At 44.4% G+C, this 16,925-nt stretch overlaps 1 protein-coding gene across 2 annotated transcripts in view; it reads left to right on the plus strand.

The window, feature by feature from the left end:
- Positions 1-1,041: 1,041 nt before the first annotated feature.
- USP14 (ubiquitin specific peptidase 14) overlaps positions 1,042-16,925 on the plus strand; it is a 140,489-nt gene continuing 124,605 nt past the window's right edge. The window contains exons 1-4 of one of the 2 annotated variants that reach the window (XM_030212913.1): positions 1,042-1,310; positions 5,705-5,850; positions 7,983-8,015; positions 10,524-10,628. In XM_030212913.1, the coding sequence (XP_030068773.1) occupies positions 1,295-1,310; positions 5,705-5,850; positions 7,983-8,015; positions 10,524-10,628 (300 nt within the window). In that variant the 5' untranslated portion in view covers positions 1,042-1,294. The remainder of the gene's footprint in view (positions 1,311-5,704; positions 5,851-7,982; positions 8,016-10,523; positions 10,629-16,925) is intronic. The other variant, XM_030212921.1, reaches the window with a different exon arrangement.

Raw genomic sequence — 16,925 nt, forward strand, 5'->3', positions numbered from 1 at the left:
GATGTTGTATATCTGAATAGGTAAAATGAAGGACACATATATTAACATAAGGCTGACAACACAATAAAGCCAACCCAATTCTCTCACCTGCTACCTTTCCTGTGTAAGGAGGTTTGATAACAGGAGACGGCATGATGTCACAAGGCTGAAACTGGTCTCCACCTAAGGAGGTTTAAATTCTGTCTGAAGCAACAGCTGCCGCCATCTTGGTACACCCAAAGCAATGAAATTCATAGGATGAGAAGCTCCGCTTACACACATAATCATGCCGTTTCCTGTTACCAAATCTACTACTACTTACCACTTCTATAGCGCCACAAGGCATACGCAGCGCTGTAAATTAAAAACGACAAGACAGTCCCTGCTCAATGAGCTCACAATCTAAATCTCCTTGTTCCTGTGTGTTTGAGTAATTAAATAAACAAGTGAACCCATAGCCTTACAAAACTACCTCACTAACCACCCAGCTATGAAACTCCACCTTCTATACTATCCTGCCTAACACCTTCCTTCTCTCTTCCCTTACTTAATTTTTGTACACTACCAACTGTATCCGATATCCTGGAATGACTACGTCATAACAAATCTCTGTAAGCCACATTGAGGGGACGGTGTAAAAGCCAGATCTGCGGGATCCTCCGGATCTAAGTACTACCTTAAGCGGTTCTTTGTTTAAATACCATACACAGAGAAAAGAAAAAAAAAACATTAGGAGGTTACATGTAAATTGTTCATATGTATACGACTACCAAAAGAAAAATGACGTTTTAAAATGTTGGCGATCGAATCCGGGAAGATCCCGAGGATCCCGCTATATCCGGTTTTTACACCGTCCCCCACATCCACATTGAGCCTGGAAATAGGTGGGAAAATGTGGGATACAAATGCAATCAATAAATAAATCTTGGGTTTAGCACACGTCAGGGCCCAGCGGCTACACCACCGTGACCATCCAAACTTCACTAACCAAAAACACTAGCAGCAGAAATGATGATGAGCAACTACCGGACTTGCGCGTTAGCGCTCGGAAGACGTCAGCGGTCCTTTGCGGGCAGCGATGATGAGTGTGTGTGCTGCTGGCGTGTGCGCAGTTGTCGGATGCAGCGTCATCATCGTGCGGGGCCCGTTTGAATGAGGCAGAAAGACGGAGACAGAAAAAGGCGAGGAGGGAGGAATAGAGAGAAGCGTGTGTTGGCGAGGGAGAGCCGGGCGCGTAGGAGAGCGTGAGCTCGGGACCAAGGGGGCGTGAAGGGACGTCGGGAGCAGGAGACAGTAGCGCGCACACACCGCTTTCATGCCGCTCTACACAGGTGAGAAAGGGAGGACGGTGGTGGCTGCTTTGGGCTGCTAGGCCTCAGGTCGGGGGAGCCCTGAGGTCTGGACGCGGAGAGGGGCCGGTGGAAGGGGAAAGGGAAGAGGCTATAAGTGAAGTTGCTGCTATATCGGACCGCGTACGTGTGCGGCGCAGAGACGAGGCCTTTGCTTAGGCCCTGTACCCATTCTGTGTCATTTCACTAACGTTTTCTTTTAGTGAGAACTAGACGTATTGTATTCCGGAAGCTGGCTGTAATAGAGAGCGCCTGCTTCATAGCATGGCCGTCCTTATGGTTATGTGCCGGTGAGTGACGAGAGAAACCGACACTGAACAGCTGGATTGGGAAAGGAGGGAAGCGTGATAAATGGTGTGATAAACGGGTTGAGATGGAAAGCGTGAGGATTGCTGACTACAAGTGACAGCCGCCAGGCGAGACTGAAGCCACTTAGCATTGGGACAAGGAGGGGAAAAGCCTGGAAGGTGCAGGATGAACGTTTGTTACATTGAATGGGTTAAGGATGACATGAGAGTACGGGCCCTGTCGCTTACAGACCACTGTCTTAAAGCCTTGCTATAGGGGTTTGCCGCGTCATCTCGGTTAACAGTATATCCTCGTTTAACCAAAATACGGATACTTTTGTGTTCCCTTTATTAATGCCAAAGTTCAACATACTTCTCTTGAAGAAGAGTCTAAATTAGAAAAAAAAATAGAACCCCCCCCTCCCCCAGTGCAGATTACTATGAGAGGTTTACAAGGTGGATGTAAAAAGAACCCCCCCCCCCCAAAAAAAAACTGTAATATACAAATATGCATTTAAGCTCTTTTCTCCTCAATGTGAGAAAATGGTTGAACTAAGGCCCACACCACCAGGATAGCATAGCAAATATATAATAACTAAAAGAGCCTTGATCCAACCAAAGAAAATCTTGCTGTTTTTATCTTTTTGTCATTATAGTTTATGCATAACACTCTAATTTGTGGTGCCATGAAAATGCCAAAGTAAATACAAATAAATGTAAAGGAACAGAATAATGAAATTGGTAGTGAGAAGCAGAGTTGATGGGAAGAAAAGGAGGATATGGAAAATAACCGCAAGCCCAGTGGCTCTGAGACCTGAGAGATAAAAGAACAGAGGAGCAGAGTCAGACTAAGGTCAATTGAGCCCAATTGAGTGGAGTGGAACAGGTGGATGTGAAGCATCTGTTCATGCTTTCCAAAAATACTAGGACTAGGGGGCATGCGATGAAACTACAGTGTAGTAAATTTAAAACAAATTGGAGAGAATGTTTCTTCACCCAACGCATAATTAAACTCTGGAATTTGTTGCCGGAGAACATGGTGAAGGCGGTTAGCTTAGCAGAGTTTAAAAAGGGGTTAGACGGTTTCCTAAAGAACAAGTCCATAAACCACTACTAAATGGACTTGGGAAAAATCCACAATTCCAGGAATAACATGTATAGAATGTTTGTACGTTTGGGAAGCTTGCCAGGTGCCCTTGGCCTGGATTGGCCGCTGTCGTGGACAGGATGCTAGGCTCGATGGACCCTTGGTCTTTTCCCAGTGTGGCATTACTTATGTACTTATACTGCTTTCAACCATGGCCAATATGTGCCATAAATACCTTGAAAATGTCAAACAATAGATCAAATTTGTCATAGATGTGCTGTAGGTAACAGAACATCAAGGATTCAGTACATTTGCCAAAGTGTGGCAATTTTAGATTTTCAGCAGCAAATGTCACCTAACGGAATACTCGTTGCTTGTTTCAGAAGCTGAAATCACCAAACATTTTTGAAACCTTATGTATTTTTTTAACATATTTTTTTAATTGTGAAGTAACTGAACATATATATTGATTTTCTTTTAAGAAATTGTATATATGCACAGGAAGGCCTCAGTTTGTAAAGAAAATGTATGTAGAGCAGTATTTTTCACACTTTTATCCAGTTTGATCCCATTTCAGTACTTGAAAATTGACAGGACTGTAGATTACTACAAAGTAAAAAATCTCCTTTCAGCCTTCCTTCCTTTCTTCATCCAGTCACCCCAAGTAAGGAAGCAGTACAGAGCTTCTGAATCAGTGTGTGCGTAACAAGCCTTGGCTCTCTCCATGGGTTTCGGGTTTGATGGGAAGTGGGTGCAGAACCTGCAAGTGTGCTTTGGCTTACAGGTCTGGTACTGACTACCAACTGCAGTTAGTGAAGGTCCAGACTGAGGGGAGTAACACTGATTTTTGTGACTCCATATGATTCATTACCCACAGTTTACATAAGTAGTGCCATACTGGGAAAGACCAAAGGTCCATCTAGCCCAGCATCCTGTCACCGACAGTGGCCAATCCAGGTCAAGGGCACCTGGCACGCTCCCCAAACGTAAAAACATTCCAGACAAGTTATACCTAAAAATGCGGAATTTTTCCAAGTCCATTTAATAGCGGTCTATGGACTTGTCCTTTAGGAATCTATCTAACCCCTTTTTAAACTCCGTCAAGCTAACCGCCCGTACCACGTTCTCCGGCAACGAATTCCAGAGTCTAATTACACGTTGGGTGAAGAAAAATTTTCTCCGATTCGTTTTAAATTTACCACACTGTAGCTTCAACTCATGCCCTCTAGTCCTAGTATTTTTGGATAGCGTGAACAGTCGCTTCACATCCACCCGATCCATTCCACTCATTATTTTATACACTTCTATCATATCTCCCCTCAGCCGTCTCTTCTCCAAGCTGAAAAGCCCTAGCCTTCTCAGCCTCTCTTCGAAGGAAAGTCGTCCCATCCCCACTATCATTTTCGTCGCCCTTCGCTGTACCTTTTCCAATTCTACTATATCTTTTTTGAGATACGGAGACCAGTACTGAACACAGTACTCCAGGTGCGGTCGCACCATGGAGCGATACAACGGCATTATAACATCCGCACACCTGGACTCCATACCCTTCCTAATAACACCCAACATTCTACTGATCTAGAGTATCCCCTTCGAAAGCTTTTTCAAAGTTGTTAAATCGCAAGAGGATTGTGAAACATTGCAAGAGGACCTTTTGAGACTGGGCATCCAAATGGCAGATGACGTTTAATGTGCGCAAGTGCAGAGTGATGCATCTGGGAAAGAGGAACCTGAACTATCTATATGATGCAAGGTTCCACATTAGGAGTCACCGACCAGGAAAGGGATCTAGGTGTCATGATTGATGATACATTGAAACTCTCCGCTCACTTAATGTGTGGTGGCGGCTAAGAAAGCAAATAGGATATTAGGTATTATTAGGAAAGGAATGTAAAACAAAAATGAGGACGTTATAATGCCTTTGTATCACTCCATGATGTGACTGCACCTTGAATACAGTTACAATTCTGGTCATCGCATCTCAAAAAAGATATAGTAGAATTAGAAAAGGTACAGAGAAGGGCAACAAAAATGATAAAGGGGATGGGACGACTTCCCTAAGAAGAAAGGCTAAAGCGGCTAGGATTCTTCAGTTTGGAGAAAAGACAGCTGAGGGGTAGATATGATAGAGGGGTATAAAACACAGGTTTTGATTTTGGTTCCAAATAGCTGCTAAAATTGTCTATTTTAGTATTAAGACTGGCCACCATTGCTTAGTTGAGTTTGTTTTGTAGGGCTGTAACGAATATTCCTGTTCGATTCGGCCCTAATTCATATTCAGCCAAATAGTGATTTAAATTCAAATATGAATAATCTGGGGCTCTACTGTTCTAAATCCTACTGAATTAAACACTTGATCTCTCATTTCACATTGCTGCTTTTATTATTTGTTAAATCTCATTGTCCATTATTTGTCGGCTGAATAATATTTTTTATTAGTCACAGTGAGCCAGATAGTAAAATAATTCAGCACAGCTCTATTTTATTGCCTGAGTGACTGCATTATTTCATAGCAATGCCAAATTTTGAATAAGTGATGATATTAACCCTTCTTGTAGAGCCATGTGTACTGGTTGGTAAGTATAAAACTTTCTTTGATAGAAAAGTACTTAAAAATATATTTGTACTGAAAACTTTTGAAATACACATCCAACAAAGCATCTTATACAGCTATAAATGAAGCATTGTAACCCTCAACCATCCCTACCCCCCCCCCCCCCCTTAACATGAGAGATGATATGCATATGGCCACTGCTAGTCCATTTCCAGTTCAGGTGAGTTCCAAGGATGATAGAAAAATACTTTCTGATTTTCATTATATGGTTTGTATATGAATATGTTGTCCTGTAATGCTGTATATTTGCTGTGTAAACTCTGGGAGCACACACAAAACTGACCAGGAGTGTCTGAGCATGGTTCATGTATTTTACTGGCAGCTAACTAAACTTTAAGAACACAAACAGTAGTTTTGGGATAAGTAACACATTTTGTTGTTGTTGCAGTCAATGTGAAGTGGGGGAAGGAGAAATTTGATAATGTGGAGCTGAATACCGAGGAGCCACCAATGGTGTTCAAAGCTCAGCTGTTTGCTCTGACTGGAGTTCAGCCTTCTAGACAGAAAGTCATGGTGAAAGGAGGAACTCTAAAGGTATGGTCCTGCAACATCTTTTGGAATCTTGGCTCACAGTATTCATACCCTTTTGCTCCAGATTTGAGTGCAGGGAGGTAAATGACGTACTAAAGGGTAGGTCAGATGCGGATGAAAGAATTTAGGGTTTTCTAGGTACTAAGACCTACCAGACCTATTCTCCACTGCCAGCCCTATATCACCAGGTTTTATTTTAGAGAGGAGGACCTCGGGGTGGCAGGGAAGGGTTCTGTTATTCACTGGAAATATCAAATACCATTTAAGAACCATTTTTTCTCAGTCAGTGTAAGGTTGATTTAGTGCTATTTTTTTCCCTGCAAACCACAAAATCATTTTTAGCAGAATTTTGATGCTCTTATTTAGTGTAGAGATACAGGTGCATGCATACACATTTTGAAGTTCCAACATTTTATTTGAAATGCCTAGCATTAACAGCCCCCAGTTGATAAGTATGTTTTAAATTTGTGCAAATATTCAGTTTTTGCAAATACCTGCCCATCCTAGGGAAAACTCAAAATCAGAAGGTCTTTGAGACACCGAAACTAGGTTTATGCTAGCAGTAGCATTTCCAAGAAAGCATTTGTAATGGTTCAATTTCTGTGAGATATGATGGTAATTCCCTATAGATTTAGGCATTGGGGATGATGTGTGCAAAACTTTTGTCGTAGAATATTAGTGTAAGCTTGCATTTATGTGTCATAAGTTGCACTTACATTATCTCAAAGGCTGTTGTAAATGCTAGTATTTTATAACCTGTTCATGTAACTGCCTTACATGCCCCTGAGTCGTCTACGCCCCCATGGAGTTCTGCACTCTTATTCTGCATGCAACTTACAGAATACTGATTAAGGGCAGTTATGCACATAAGTGCCAATCAGCATCAGTTAGCACCAATTGAAACCAGAAATAGCCAATAATTGGTTAAGGCCAATTTGCCTCTAGTTGCAAACTTGGCTACGCAACTTTATAGAATTAGGGGTTTGTTTCTGTTATTATTGTGGAGCCCTATTTTGACTTAAGTTTTTAAATTCCTAGGAATGTTTTCATTAAGGGATATCCTCTCACTAGAAGAACGGTTCCTACACTGTAGATTTGGAGATGATCATCACTTTCACCTTCTTAATGAATAATGGGCTATAAGCTGTAAAATATGTTTGGTAATGTTAATACTAATCAAATCTGCATTGATCAGATTTTTTGAGATATGCTACCCTGCCAAAGCAGAAGGAAGTACATACATTTTGGCTGATTTTGGGGGCAAATGGGAAAGACATGTTTTGCTTAGTATCTCTGCAGTGAACTTACTGCCTTTTCTCTGAAGTATTGAGGATCCTGAAGGTGCTATGCCGAAATCTAATATACTTTGATGGAACATACTTCCTAGATTACAGATAGGCACTCAACTTATTTTTGAGAATAAGTGGACTTGCTTCATTCTGCCATTGCAGGGCAGTATAAAACCAATGTTCACAAAATCCTTTTATAGATTTCTGAAGCTTTAGTACGCTTTTTTGTAAATTGTTGCAGTAAACATTCTCTGTTAAGAGCACTTATTGTTTAATTCCTGAGAAAGTCATCCAGCACCAAGAATTCATGTGTGTTTAAGGAGTAGTGAAAGCTGTACAAAAGGAACAACCAGTTTGTCTTCATTGGTGTCAATATTCAGCCAGCAGCAGTGAGATTTTTAAGCTACCGGTAGCATTATTCCCAGATATTCAATGTCGGGCCATGTCCAGGCACCGGCTTTGAATATCCAGGTTTATGCGGTTGGCTCTCTTATGTGGTTAAGTGCTATATTTAACACTTTACAGCCTAAGTGACACCACATACAGATAGGACTGACTTGTATGCAATCCAAATTGACTGCTAAAGTGCTGGCTTTGCCCATGAACCACCCACAGAATAACTGGCTTTGAGTTTAGCAGTCTGTGGTGATATTCAGCGGCACTAACTGATTAAGTGCTGCTGAATATCAGCTGATAGGCCCGCGCAAGCGATTTAACCAGCCAGGAGACATTTCTGGCCAGTTAAGTTGCTTTGAATATCGACACTGTTGTTCACCTGTTTCTTCAGTTGATGTTTTTCTTTATAGTATGGTATTACAGTATATTTTTTTTAATGTTCTAAAACAGGATGACGAGTGGGGCAACATAAAAGTAAAGAATGTAAGTATTTAAGTTTATTATCGTCTGTAAATCTATTTTGTATCTTGTGCATAGTGCAAAAGTCTTCTACTAATCATTTCTACAGCGCTACCAGACATATCCAGCACTGTACACATTGTATGAAGGTACTTTCTCTGTCCCTAGAGGGCTCACAATCTAAGTTTTTGTGCTTGGGACAATGGAGGGTTAAGTGACTTGCCCAAGATCACAAGGAGCTGCAGTGGGAATTGAATCCAGGTCGCCAGGATCAAAGCCCACTGCACTAACCATTAGGTTACTCCTCCACTCCTGGTCATGAAGAATGGTAGTTTTAGTTATTTTGAATCAAAATATACAATAGTTTGTTTAGCAGTGGTATAATGTTGTTTTGTGATTTGGTTTATCAAGGCCACCAGGATTAATAAGTACAGTTAGTACAGCAAGGAAAGTAATTGATGACTTTCTTTTTTGGTGGTCAATTAAAATCAAACTTGGATTAGAAAAGAATAAGGGTTTGACTGGGCACGTTCCATTCAAACTTGTCTTGAGTACCAATTGATGATTCCTCAAAACATTGAGCAGCTCACATCAGGGCTTATGTGTTAGTTTTTTTGAGGGGATACCAGTGATGATTTACATTGGTTTTGGTCTAACATCCACATTTGTACAGCTCCAACTCCGTATCTCCCACTCCATAGCAGTGGTTTTCAAACTTGTCTCGAGGAATGAATTTATTTATTTATTGCATTTGTGTCCCACATTTTCCCACCTCTTTGCAGGCTCAATGTGGCTTACAATATATCATGATTGATGGAAATAGATTAGAAAATAGACAGTGTTACAGAAAGATATTGGGTAACATATTAGAAATAAAAACAAGCAGATATTGTAAAACAGATCTGAATATATGTGGAGGTGATGTGTACATTTACATTTGTTGATCTTTGTTGTATGCCTTACTAAAGAGATGGGTCTTCAGGAATTTACGGAAGTTAGTTCGTAAATCGTTTTTAAGTTGTGTGGTAGTGCGTTCCATAACTGTGTGCTCAAGTAGGAAAAAATTTGACGCATGCATTAGTTTGTATTCCTTTGCAGCTGGGGAAGTGGAGATTAAGGAATGTGCGTGATGATCTTTTAGCATTCCTGGGTGGTAAGTCTCAGGTCTGACATGTAGGCTGGGGCATGTCCGTGAATGATTTTGTGAACTAGGGAGCATATCTTGAACATGATGCGTTCTTTTAGTGGGAGCCAGTGTAGCTTTTCCCGTAGGGGTTTAGCGCTTTCGTATTTTGTTTTACCGAATATGAGTCTGGCTGCGATGTTCTGGGCTGTCTGAAGTTTCTTGATTATTTGCTCTTTACAGCCAGCGTAGAGTGCATTGCAGTAGTCTAGATGACTAAGCACCATTGATAGAACCAGGTTTTGGAAGACTGTCCTTGGGAAGAAGGGTCTTACTCTTTTTAATTTCCACATTGAGTGGAACATCTTCTTGGTTATGTTTTTCGCGTGACTCTCCAGTGTTAATTGTCGATCGATAGTAACTCCAAGAATTCTTAGGGTGTCTGATATTGGAAGGGACAAGTTTGGTGTGTTAATCGTGGTGAATTTGTTTGTGTTATGTTGAGAGGTGAGTATTAGGCATTGGGTTTTTTTCTGCATTGAGTCTCCATGGCACCTCTCTTCCTCTGTGGTATGCCACTGATTAAAGGCCCAATAGCTTCCTTTCTCCCACCTCCAGGTCCAACTTACTATCGTTTCCTCTCCCATACCACCAGGTCCATTATCTTTCTCTTCCAACCCCCCCACTTGTCTAACACCTCTCTTTCTTCTCTCTACCCCAGGTCCATTATCTCTCTCCCTCCCTCTGATCCCAAAATCTCTCTCTTTTTCCCTTCACTTTCCTCCCTCCATCCTTCTCTCCCTCAGTTGATATATTTCCCTATTTCCTCTTCCCTGTTATCCCTTGTGCACAGTCCAGCATCTTTCCCTCACCCCTCAGCCACCACCCAAGGTTCTCTCTCAATTCTTCCCTGCCAGCCCGCCCATGGTTCTCTCTAGTTCCTTCCCTCCCAACCCGGTTTACCTTTTCAGTAAGTCTTCACCCTGCAGGTGGCAGCCATATTGAAACGCTGCCTGTGGCCTGCACTGGGCCTTTCCATCTGACCCATCCCACCTTGCCCTCTTCTGATACAACTTATTGTTTTCAGAAGGGGGCAGGATGGGTCTGAGGGAAAGACCTGATGCAGGCCACAGGCAGTATTTCAATATGGCTGCCTTCAGGACGAAGATTTACTGAAAAGATAAACCAGGGGGCGGGGAAAGATGCTGGACCTACTGTTACGTGTGTGTGGGGGAGAGAGGCAGGTTAATCATGAATCCCAATTAAAATTTTTAAATCTCGATTTTTAATAATGAGTTAATCGCGATTTAATGTGCATCCCTAATTAGAGTGCGTGTGCTAGTTCTCTTGTGCTTAGAGATGTGTGCATGGGCCTTCTGAACGTAACCTACTGCTGCTTTTGTTTTCAGGGAATGACTTTGTTAATGATGGGTTCAGCTGAGGCGCTTCCTGAAGAGCCAGTTGTTCGACCTGTTTTTGTAGAAGACATGACTGAGGAGCAGCTGGCTTCTGCTGTAAGTATGTCAATATGTGAACCCTTTAGGCCACTTTTGGTCACCAAGGTGGATCTGTAAGACATTTTTTGTTGTGGTAAATCCTGGATAACATTGAATTGAGCCTGAATAACTTAGTAGTATAATTGTATTTTAGAGTAATTTGCATGTGCTCATTGCCATCCCTGGTTTGCTCTTACATGTGCTGCTTAAGTTGCACTGCATAGTGAATCCCTTCTGCACCTTTTAATAGATTTTTAAAAATGATGAGTTTGGTTGCAAAGAGTGGAACAGTAAAGATGTCTGACATACTATATTTTAACATCAGTGAAGTCCTTATTTACTGAATTGTTTTCCAGGATATGTATTTAAGATGAAACAATAGTCTTCTGTCTTAGTCTTATATAACCAAGAAAAAGTTGTTGTTTTTTTTAATACAGTTTTAAAATCAATAAACATACAACAACATAGCTCAACATATCAACAATCTCCTAAACCTATCCCCCCTTCCCTCCTCCCTTGGAGTCTTCACCTAGTTTCAACACAGTTCCTCCCCCTTCCCCTCACTTATAACATCTAGTTAAAGCCTTAATTGTCTGCAGGGCCACTGGAATTGCCCTTGTTTGATCACCACACTTGATATTTGTCCCATGTCTTGTGAAAAGAGTCTAATTGTCCATTCTTAATGGCTGTCAGTTCTGCCATAAGATGAAAATAATCCAGTTTCTTGAGGTAGGTGGATTTAGAGGGAAGCAATGTGCTCTGCCATGCAGCAGCCAAAGCCAAGCGGGCTGATGGAAACAGTTGTACGGCCCGGCTATAATGTTCTTTTTTTTTTTTTATACCGAAGGGCTTATGGTGTAATAAGCAATGTTCTGCTTGCAAGTGATAAGATCTCCCAAGCATCTGCTGTGTCGGAATGAATATCCTTTCAGTATTTTTGTACAACTGGACATGTCCATCATATATGATACATATCTTCCAGCAGTCCACACTTTCTCCAACATAATCGCATTGCTGCCTGAGACGTACAAAACAATTGTTTAAGGGTATAATACCATCAGTACAGCATTTTATGTTCATTTTCTATTAGTGTACTACTAATAGAGGGTTAAAGCAAATATCTAAAGCCCATCTCCTCTCCTCTATTATCTTATCCAAATTTTGTTCCCATCGTTGCATATAGGGTCATGTGGGCGAGTAAAACAGGAGTAAAGCCTCATATTCTCGTGACACACATCCCTTACCTCCCTCAATAGCCCGTTCTAAAAAGTGTCTCAGTTGAGCTAAGTTCCCCTCCAGCTTTACGTAAAATATAAACTCTGATTTGTCTATAGTGAAAATTATGGTGCGATGGTATACCATGTTCCGCTCGTAAATCAGGGTACGAGTGTAGCTCACCCTCTTCCCAAATTTGCCCTAAAGTAGTCAACCCTTTTGCTTCCCACTGCTCTTAGACTCTATCCTCTTGCCCTGCGTAAAAGCCCGGGGCATAACGAATCATAGGGGAGAGATTAGTAAGCTCGACTCAAGAGGGAGACCTTGGGGTGTTTGTGTCGGACGATATGAAGGTGAAGAAACAATGTGACAAGGCGACAGCCGTGGCCAGAAGGCTGCTAGGCTGCATGGAGAAGGGGTATAACCAGCAGAAGAAAGGAGGTATTAATGCCCTTCTACAAGTCGTTGGTGAGGCCCCACTTGGAGTATTGTATTCAGTTTTGGAGGCCGTATCTTGCTAAAGACTGGAAACGGTGCAAAGAAAAGCTACGAAAATGGTATGTGATTTATGTTTCAAACCGTACGAGGAGAGGTCACATCATGGAGCGATGCAGAGGCATTTTAATAATCTTATTTTGCTTTCCTTTCCTAATTGCTAGCATGTTTGCTTTTTTTGGCTGTCGCCACACATTGGACAGAAGATTTCAGTGTATTGTCTACAATAGCACTTAGATCTTTTTCTTGAGTGCTGACTCCTAAGGTGAACTCAGATCTTTTTTTTTTTTTTTTTTTTGAGTGCAGTCTCCTAAGGTGGACTCGGGTAACTATGATTCGGATTTTTCTTCCCAATGTGCATCACTTTGCATTTATCCACATTAAATGTCATCTGCCATATGGATGCCCAGCCTTCCAGCTTCCTAAGGTCTTCTTGCAATTTTTCACAGTCCACATGTGTTTTGAAGACTTTGAATAGTTTTGTTGTCTGCAAAATTAATAACTTCCTCAGCGACCCTCCAGACCGGTCAAGACGCGTGGGTTATGCTCGCCTACCAGCAGAGGGAGACTGAGAACACTAACTTCAACTATGTACATACAGTGGGGGAAATAAGTATTTGATCCCTTGCTGATTTTGTAAGTTTGCCCACTGACAAAGACATGAGCAGCCCATAATTGAAGGGTAGGTTATTGGTAACAGTGAGAGATAGCACATCACAAATTAAATCCGGAAAATCACATTGTGGAAAGTATATGAATTTATTTGCATTCTGCAGAGGGAAATAAGTATTTGATCCCCCACCAACCAGTAAGAGATCTGGCCCCTACAGACCAGGTAGATGCTCCAAATCAACTCGTTACCTGCATGACAGACAGCTGTCGGCAATGGTCACCTGTATGAAAGACACCTGTCCACAGACTCAGTGAATCAGTCAGACTCTAACCTCTACAAAATGGCCAAGAGCAAGGAGCTGTCTAAGGATGTCAGGGACAAGATCATACACCTGCACAAGGCTGGAATGGGCTACAAAACCATCAGTAAGACGCTGGGCGAGAAGGAGACAACTGTTGGTGCCATAGTAAGAAAATGGAAGAAGTACAAAATGACTGTCAATCGACAAAGATCTGGGGCTCCACGCAAAATCTCACCTCGTGGGGTATCCTTGATCATGAGGAAGGTTAGAAATCAGCCTACAACTACAAGGGGGGAACTTGTCAATGATCTCAAGGCAGCTGGGACCACTGTCACCACGAAAACCATTGGTAACACATTACGACATAACGGATTGCAATCCTGCAGTGCCCGCAAGGTCCCCCTGCTCCGGAAGGCACATGTGACGGCCCGTCTGAAGTTTGCCAGTGAACACCTGGATGATGCCGAGAGTGATTGGGAGAAGGTGCTGTGGTCAGATGAGACAAAAATTGAGCTCTTTGGCATGAACTCAACTCGCCGTGTTTGGAGGAAGAGAAATGCTGCCTATGACCCAAAGAACACCGTCCCCACTGTCAAGCATGGAGGTGGAAATGTTATGTTTTGGGGGTGTTTCTCTGCTAAGGGCACAGGACTACTTCACCGCATCAATGGGAGAATGGATGGGGCCATGTACCGTACAATTCTGAGTGACAACCTCCTTCCCTCCGCCAGGGCCTTAAAAATGGGTCGTGGCTGGGTCTTCCAGCACGACAATGACCCAAAACATACAGCCAAGGCAACAAAGGAGTGGCTCAGGAAGAAGCACATTAGGGTCATGGAGTGGCCTAGCCAGTCACCAGACCTTAATCCCATTGAAAACTTATGGAGGGAGCTGAAGCTGCGAGTTGCCAAGCGACAGCCCAGAACTCTTAATGATTTAGAGATGATCTGCAAAGAGGAGTGGACCAAAATTCCTCCTGACATGTGTGCAAACCTCATCATCAACTACAGAAGACGTCTGACCGCTGTGCTTGCCAACAAGGGTTTTGCCACCAAGTATTAGGTCTTGTTTGCCAGAGGGATCAAATACTTATTTCCCTCTGCAGAATGCAAATAAATTCATATACTTTCCACAATGTGATTTTCCGGATTTAATTTGTGATGTGCTATCTCTCACTGTTACCAATAACCTACCCTTCAATTATGGGCTGCTCATGTCTTTGTCAGTGGGCAAACTTACAAAATCAGCAAGGGATCAAATACTTATTTCCCCCACTGTATAACCTGTGCCCATCCCACAAAAGCCAGTATTTTCTCAGTCTCAGCAGAGGGTAGACAGGCAGCCTGTGCAGCTTGTCCGGTCTGGTAGGAGTCAGGATCAGTTGAGAGTTTTAGGCTATTGGTCGTTTCTGAGAGCATCCCTGTGCCTGGACTACTCTGTGTGCTGGGGGTTGGTGGTGCCGGTGGGGCCTGCCATTGTCCCCCCTGGGGTGTCACACCCGGGTGGCCGGGTCCCTCCCCCGAGCTAGCTCTCCAGTTTGGGCAGCTTTGTGCCTCGGCTGCAGTTTTTATATTGCAGCCTTGAGTGCCAGGGATTTAATAGCACCAGGGCTCAAATTGTGCTGCAATAAAGTTTAAAAAAAAAAAAGACCCAGACGGTGGGGAGAGCTGTGCAGCTGCACTCCGGAGTGCCGGAGCTGGGCAGCCGTTTGAAGTGAGCTGTGAGTGGCTTCTTTGGGGTGAGTTCCCTTTTCTTTACCTTTGGGGAGGTTTTTGGCGCGAAGATGTCCACGAAGCCGCTTCGCTGTCGTTTTTGCGCGCGTCGGGGGGGGGTCGATGCGATTGGCGGTTCCTGCCGCTTTTGCGGGGAACCGAAGACTCAGTCCTCCGCTCCGCCGGTGTTAGCGGCGGAGCTTCCCGCACCAGCCTTGCAGGAGGTTGCAGGGACTTCGGCTAGCGGTTCAGCGGCAGTCCCGGTTTTGGCGGGAACCGCCGCCATCTTGGATTCGGGCCCGAGAATTCCGGATTTAGTTAGCGGACCTCAGGGCAGCCCGGTGGCTGGGGCTTCTGGAGGGGACGTTTCGGGAAGGATGGGTTTCCCTCCGGAATTTGTTTGGTCCTTATTTCAGGCCTGGCAGGCGGGACCGTCGCGCACGGAGCCCCTTAGTCTGGGGGCGGGCTTGAGCGTTAAGAGGCTACGTGTTGAGTGGGCTGAGGACTTGGACTGTTTTTCTCCTCCAGAGTCAGAGGGCGACTTTAGTCCCCTGGAGGAGGAGGAGGGGTCCTTGTCCGGGCCAGATAGAGAGACAGTGCCCGGGGAGGATCCGTCAGTGGTCCGCATTTTTCACAGGGAGGAATTGGCGGATCTTATTGAGCAGGTGTCTGCTATGCTCAAATTTGACCCGGCAGTAGATCCGGCTCCCTCTGAGAAGCAGGACCCGCTGGTTAAGGGGATCCGAAGGGTCTCTCGGACTTTTCCTATGAATGCGGACCTTAGAGAGATGGTAACACAGGAATGGCTCTCGCCGGAGGCGCCGTGTAAGGTGGCACGGGCCATGGCTAAGCTCTATCCCCTTCCGCAGGAAGATAGAGATTCTTTAAAGCCTCCGACTGTGGATGCCGTAGTGACGGCGGTGACTAAGGCTACTGCAATTCCTGTAGATGGAGGGGCTGCCTTGCAGGACCCTCAGGACAGGAAATTGGAGACATTTCTGAAGCGCAGTTTTGATTTATCGGCGCTGGCTTTGCAGGCTTCAGTTTGTGGAGGTCTGGTGGCTCGAGCATGTTTCCGCTGGGCTGAGCGGCTGCTAGATGCTCCGCAGGTTGATAGAGCCGCCTTAGTGCAGGATTTGGCAAAGTTGGAGATGGGCTCGTCCTTCTTGGCAGATGCGCTATATGATTTATTGCGTGCATCGGCGAAGAACATGACCCTCGCAGTGGCGGCTCGAAGGGCCCTGTGGTTGCGGGGCTGGCTGGCAGATGCCGCGTCCAAGGCAAAGTTGTGTTCGCTTCCCTTTAAGGGCGCCTTGCTTTTTGGAGACGAATTGGATAAGTTGGTTAGGGGTCTTGGTGATACTAAGATCCCGCGGCTTCCAGAGCTTCGGCCTAAGGCGTCTAGGGGCTCTGCGGTGCGAGGCCGTTTTCAGGAAGCTAGACGGTATCGGCCGGGTAGGTCCTCGGGGGGGGGTTCCGGGGTCGTTATTTTCAGAGAACCCAGCCCTTTCGTGGGGGCCGCCGGGGGGGGGGCGAACTGCCTCTTCGGGAGCGGCCAGCACGTCCCGTGTGTCGCAATGATGGTTTGGGGGTCCAGCCTCTAGTTCGTGTGGGGGCTCGCTTACGCTTGTTTTACCAGAGGTGGGCCCAAATCACGTCAGACCAGTGGGTGCTGCAGATAGTGCGAGACGGGTACGCGCTGGAGTTCAACGGTCCTCTGTCCGATTTCTTTCTCGTCTCTCCCTGTTATTCAAGGCGCAAGGCAAGGGCAGTGCGAGACACTCTGTCACGTCTGGTAGATTTAGGCGCTGTGGTGCCTGTTCCGACAGAAGAACGAGGTACCGGTTGTTACTCCATTTACTTCGTGGTGCCAAAGAAAGAGGATTCTTTTCGGCCCATTTTAGACCTCAAGAGGGTCAATGCGGCTCTAAAGATTCCTTCCTTTCGGATGGAAACGTTGCGCTCGGTCATTGTAGCGG

This window comes from Microcaecilia unicolor, chromosome 1 (genome assembly GCF_901765095.1).
Source record: "Microcaecilia unicolor chromosome 1, aMicUni1.1, whole genome shotgun sequence".
Classification (NCBI taxonomy): domain Eukaryota; kingdom Metazoa; phylum Chordata; class Amphibia; order Gymnophiona; family Siphonopidae; genus Microcaecilia; species Microcaecilia unicolor.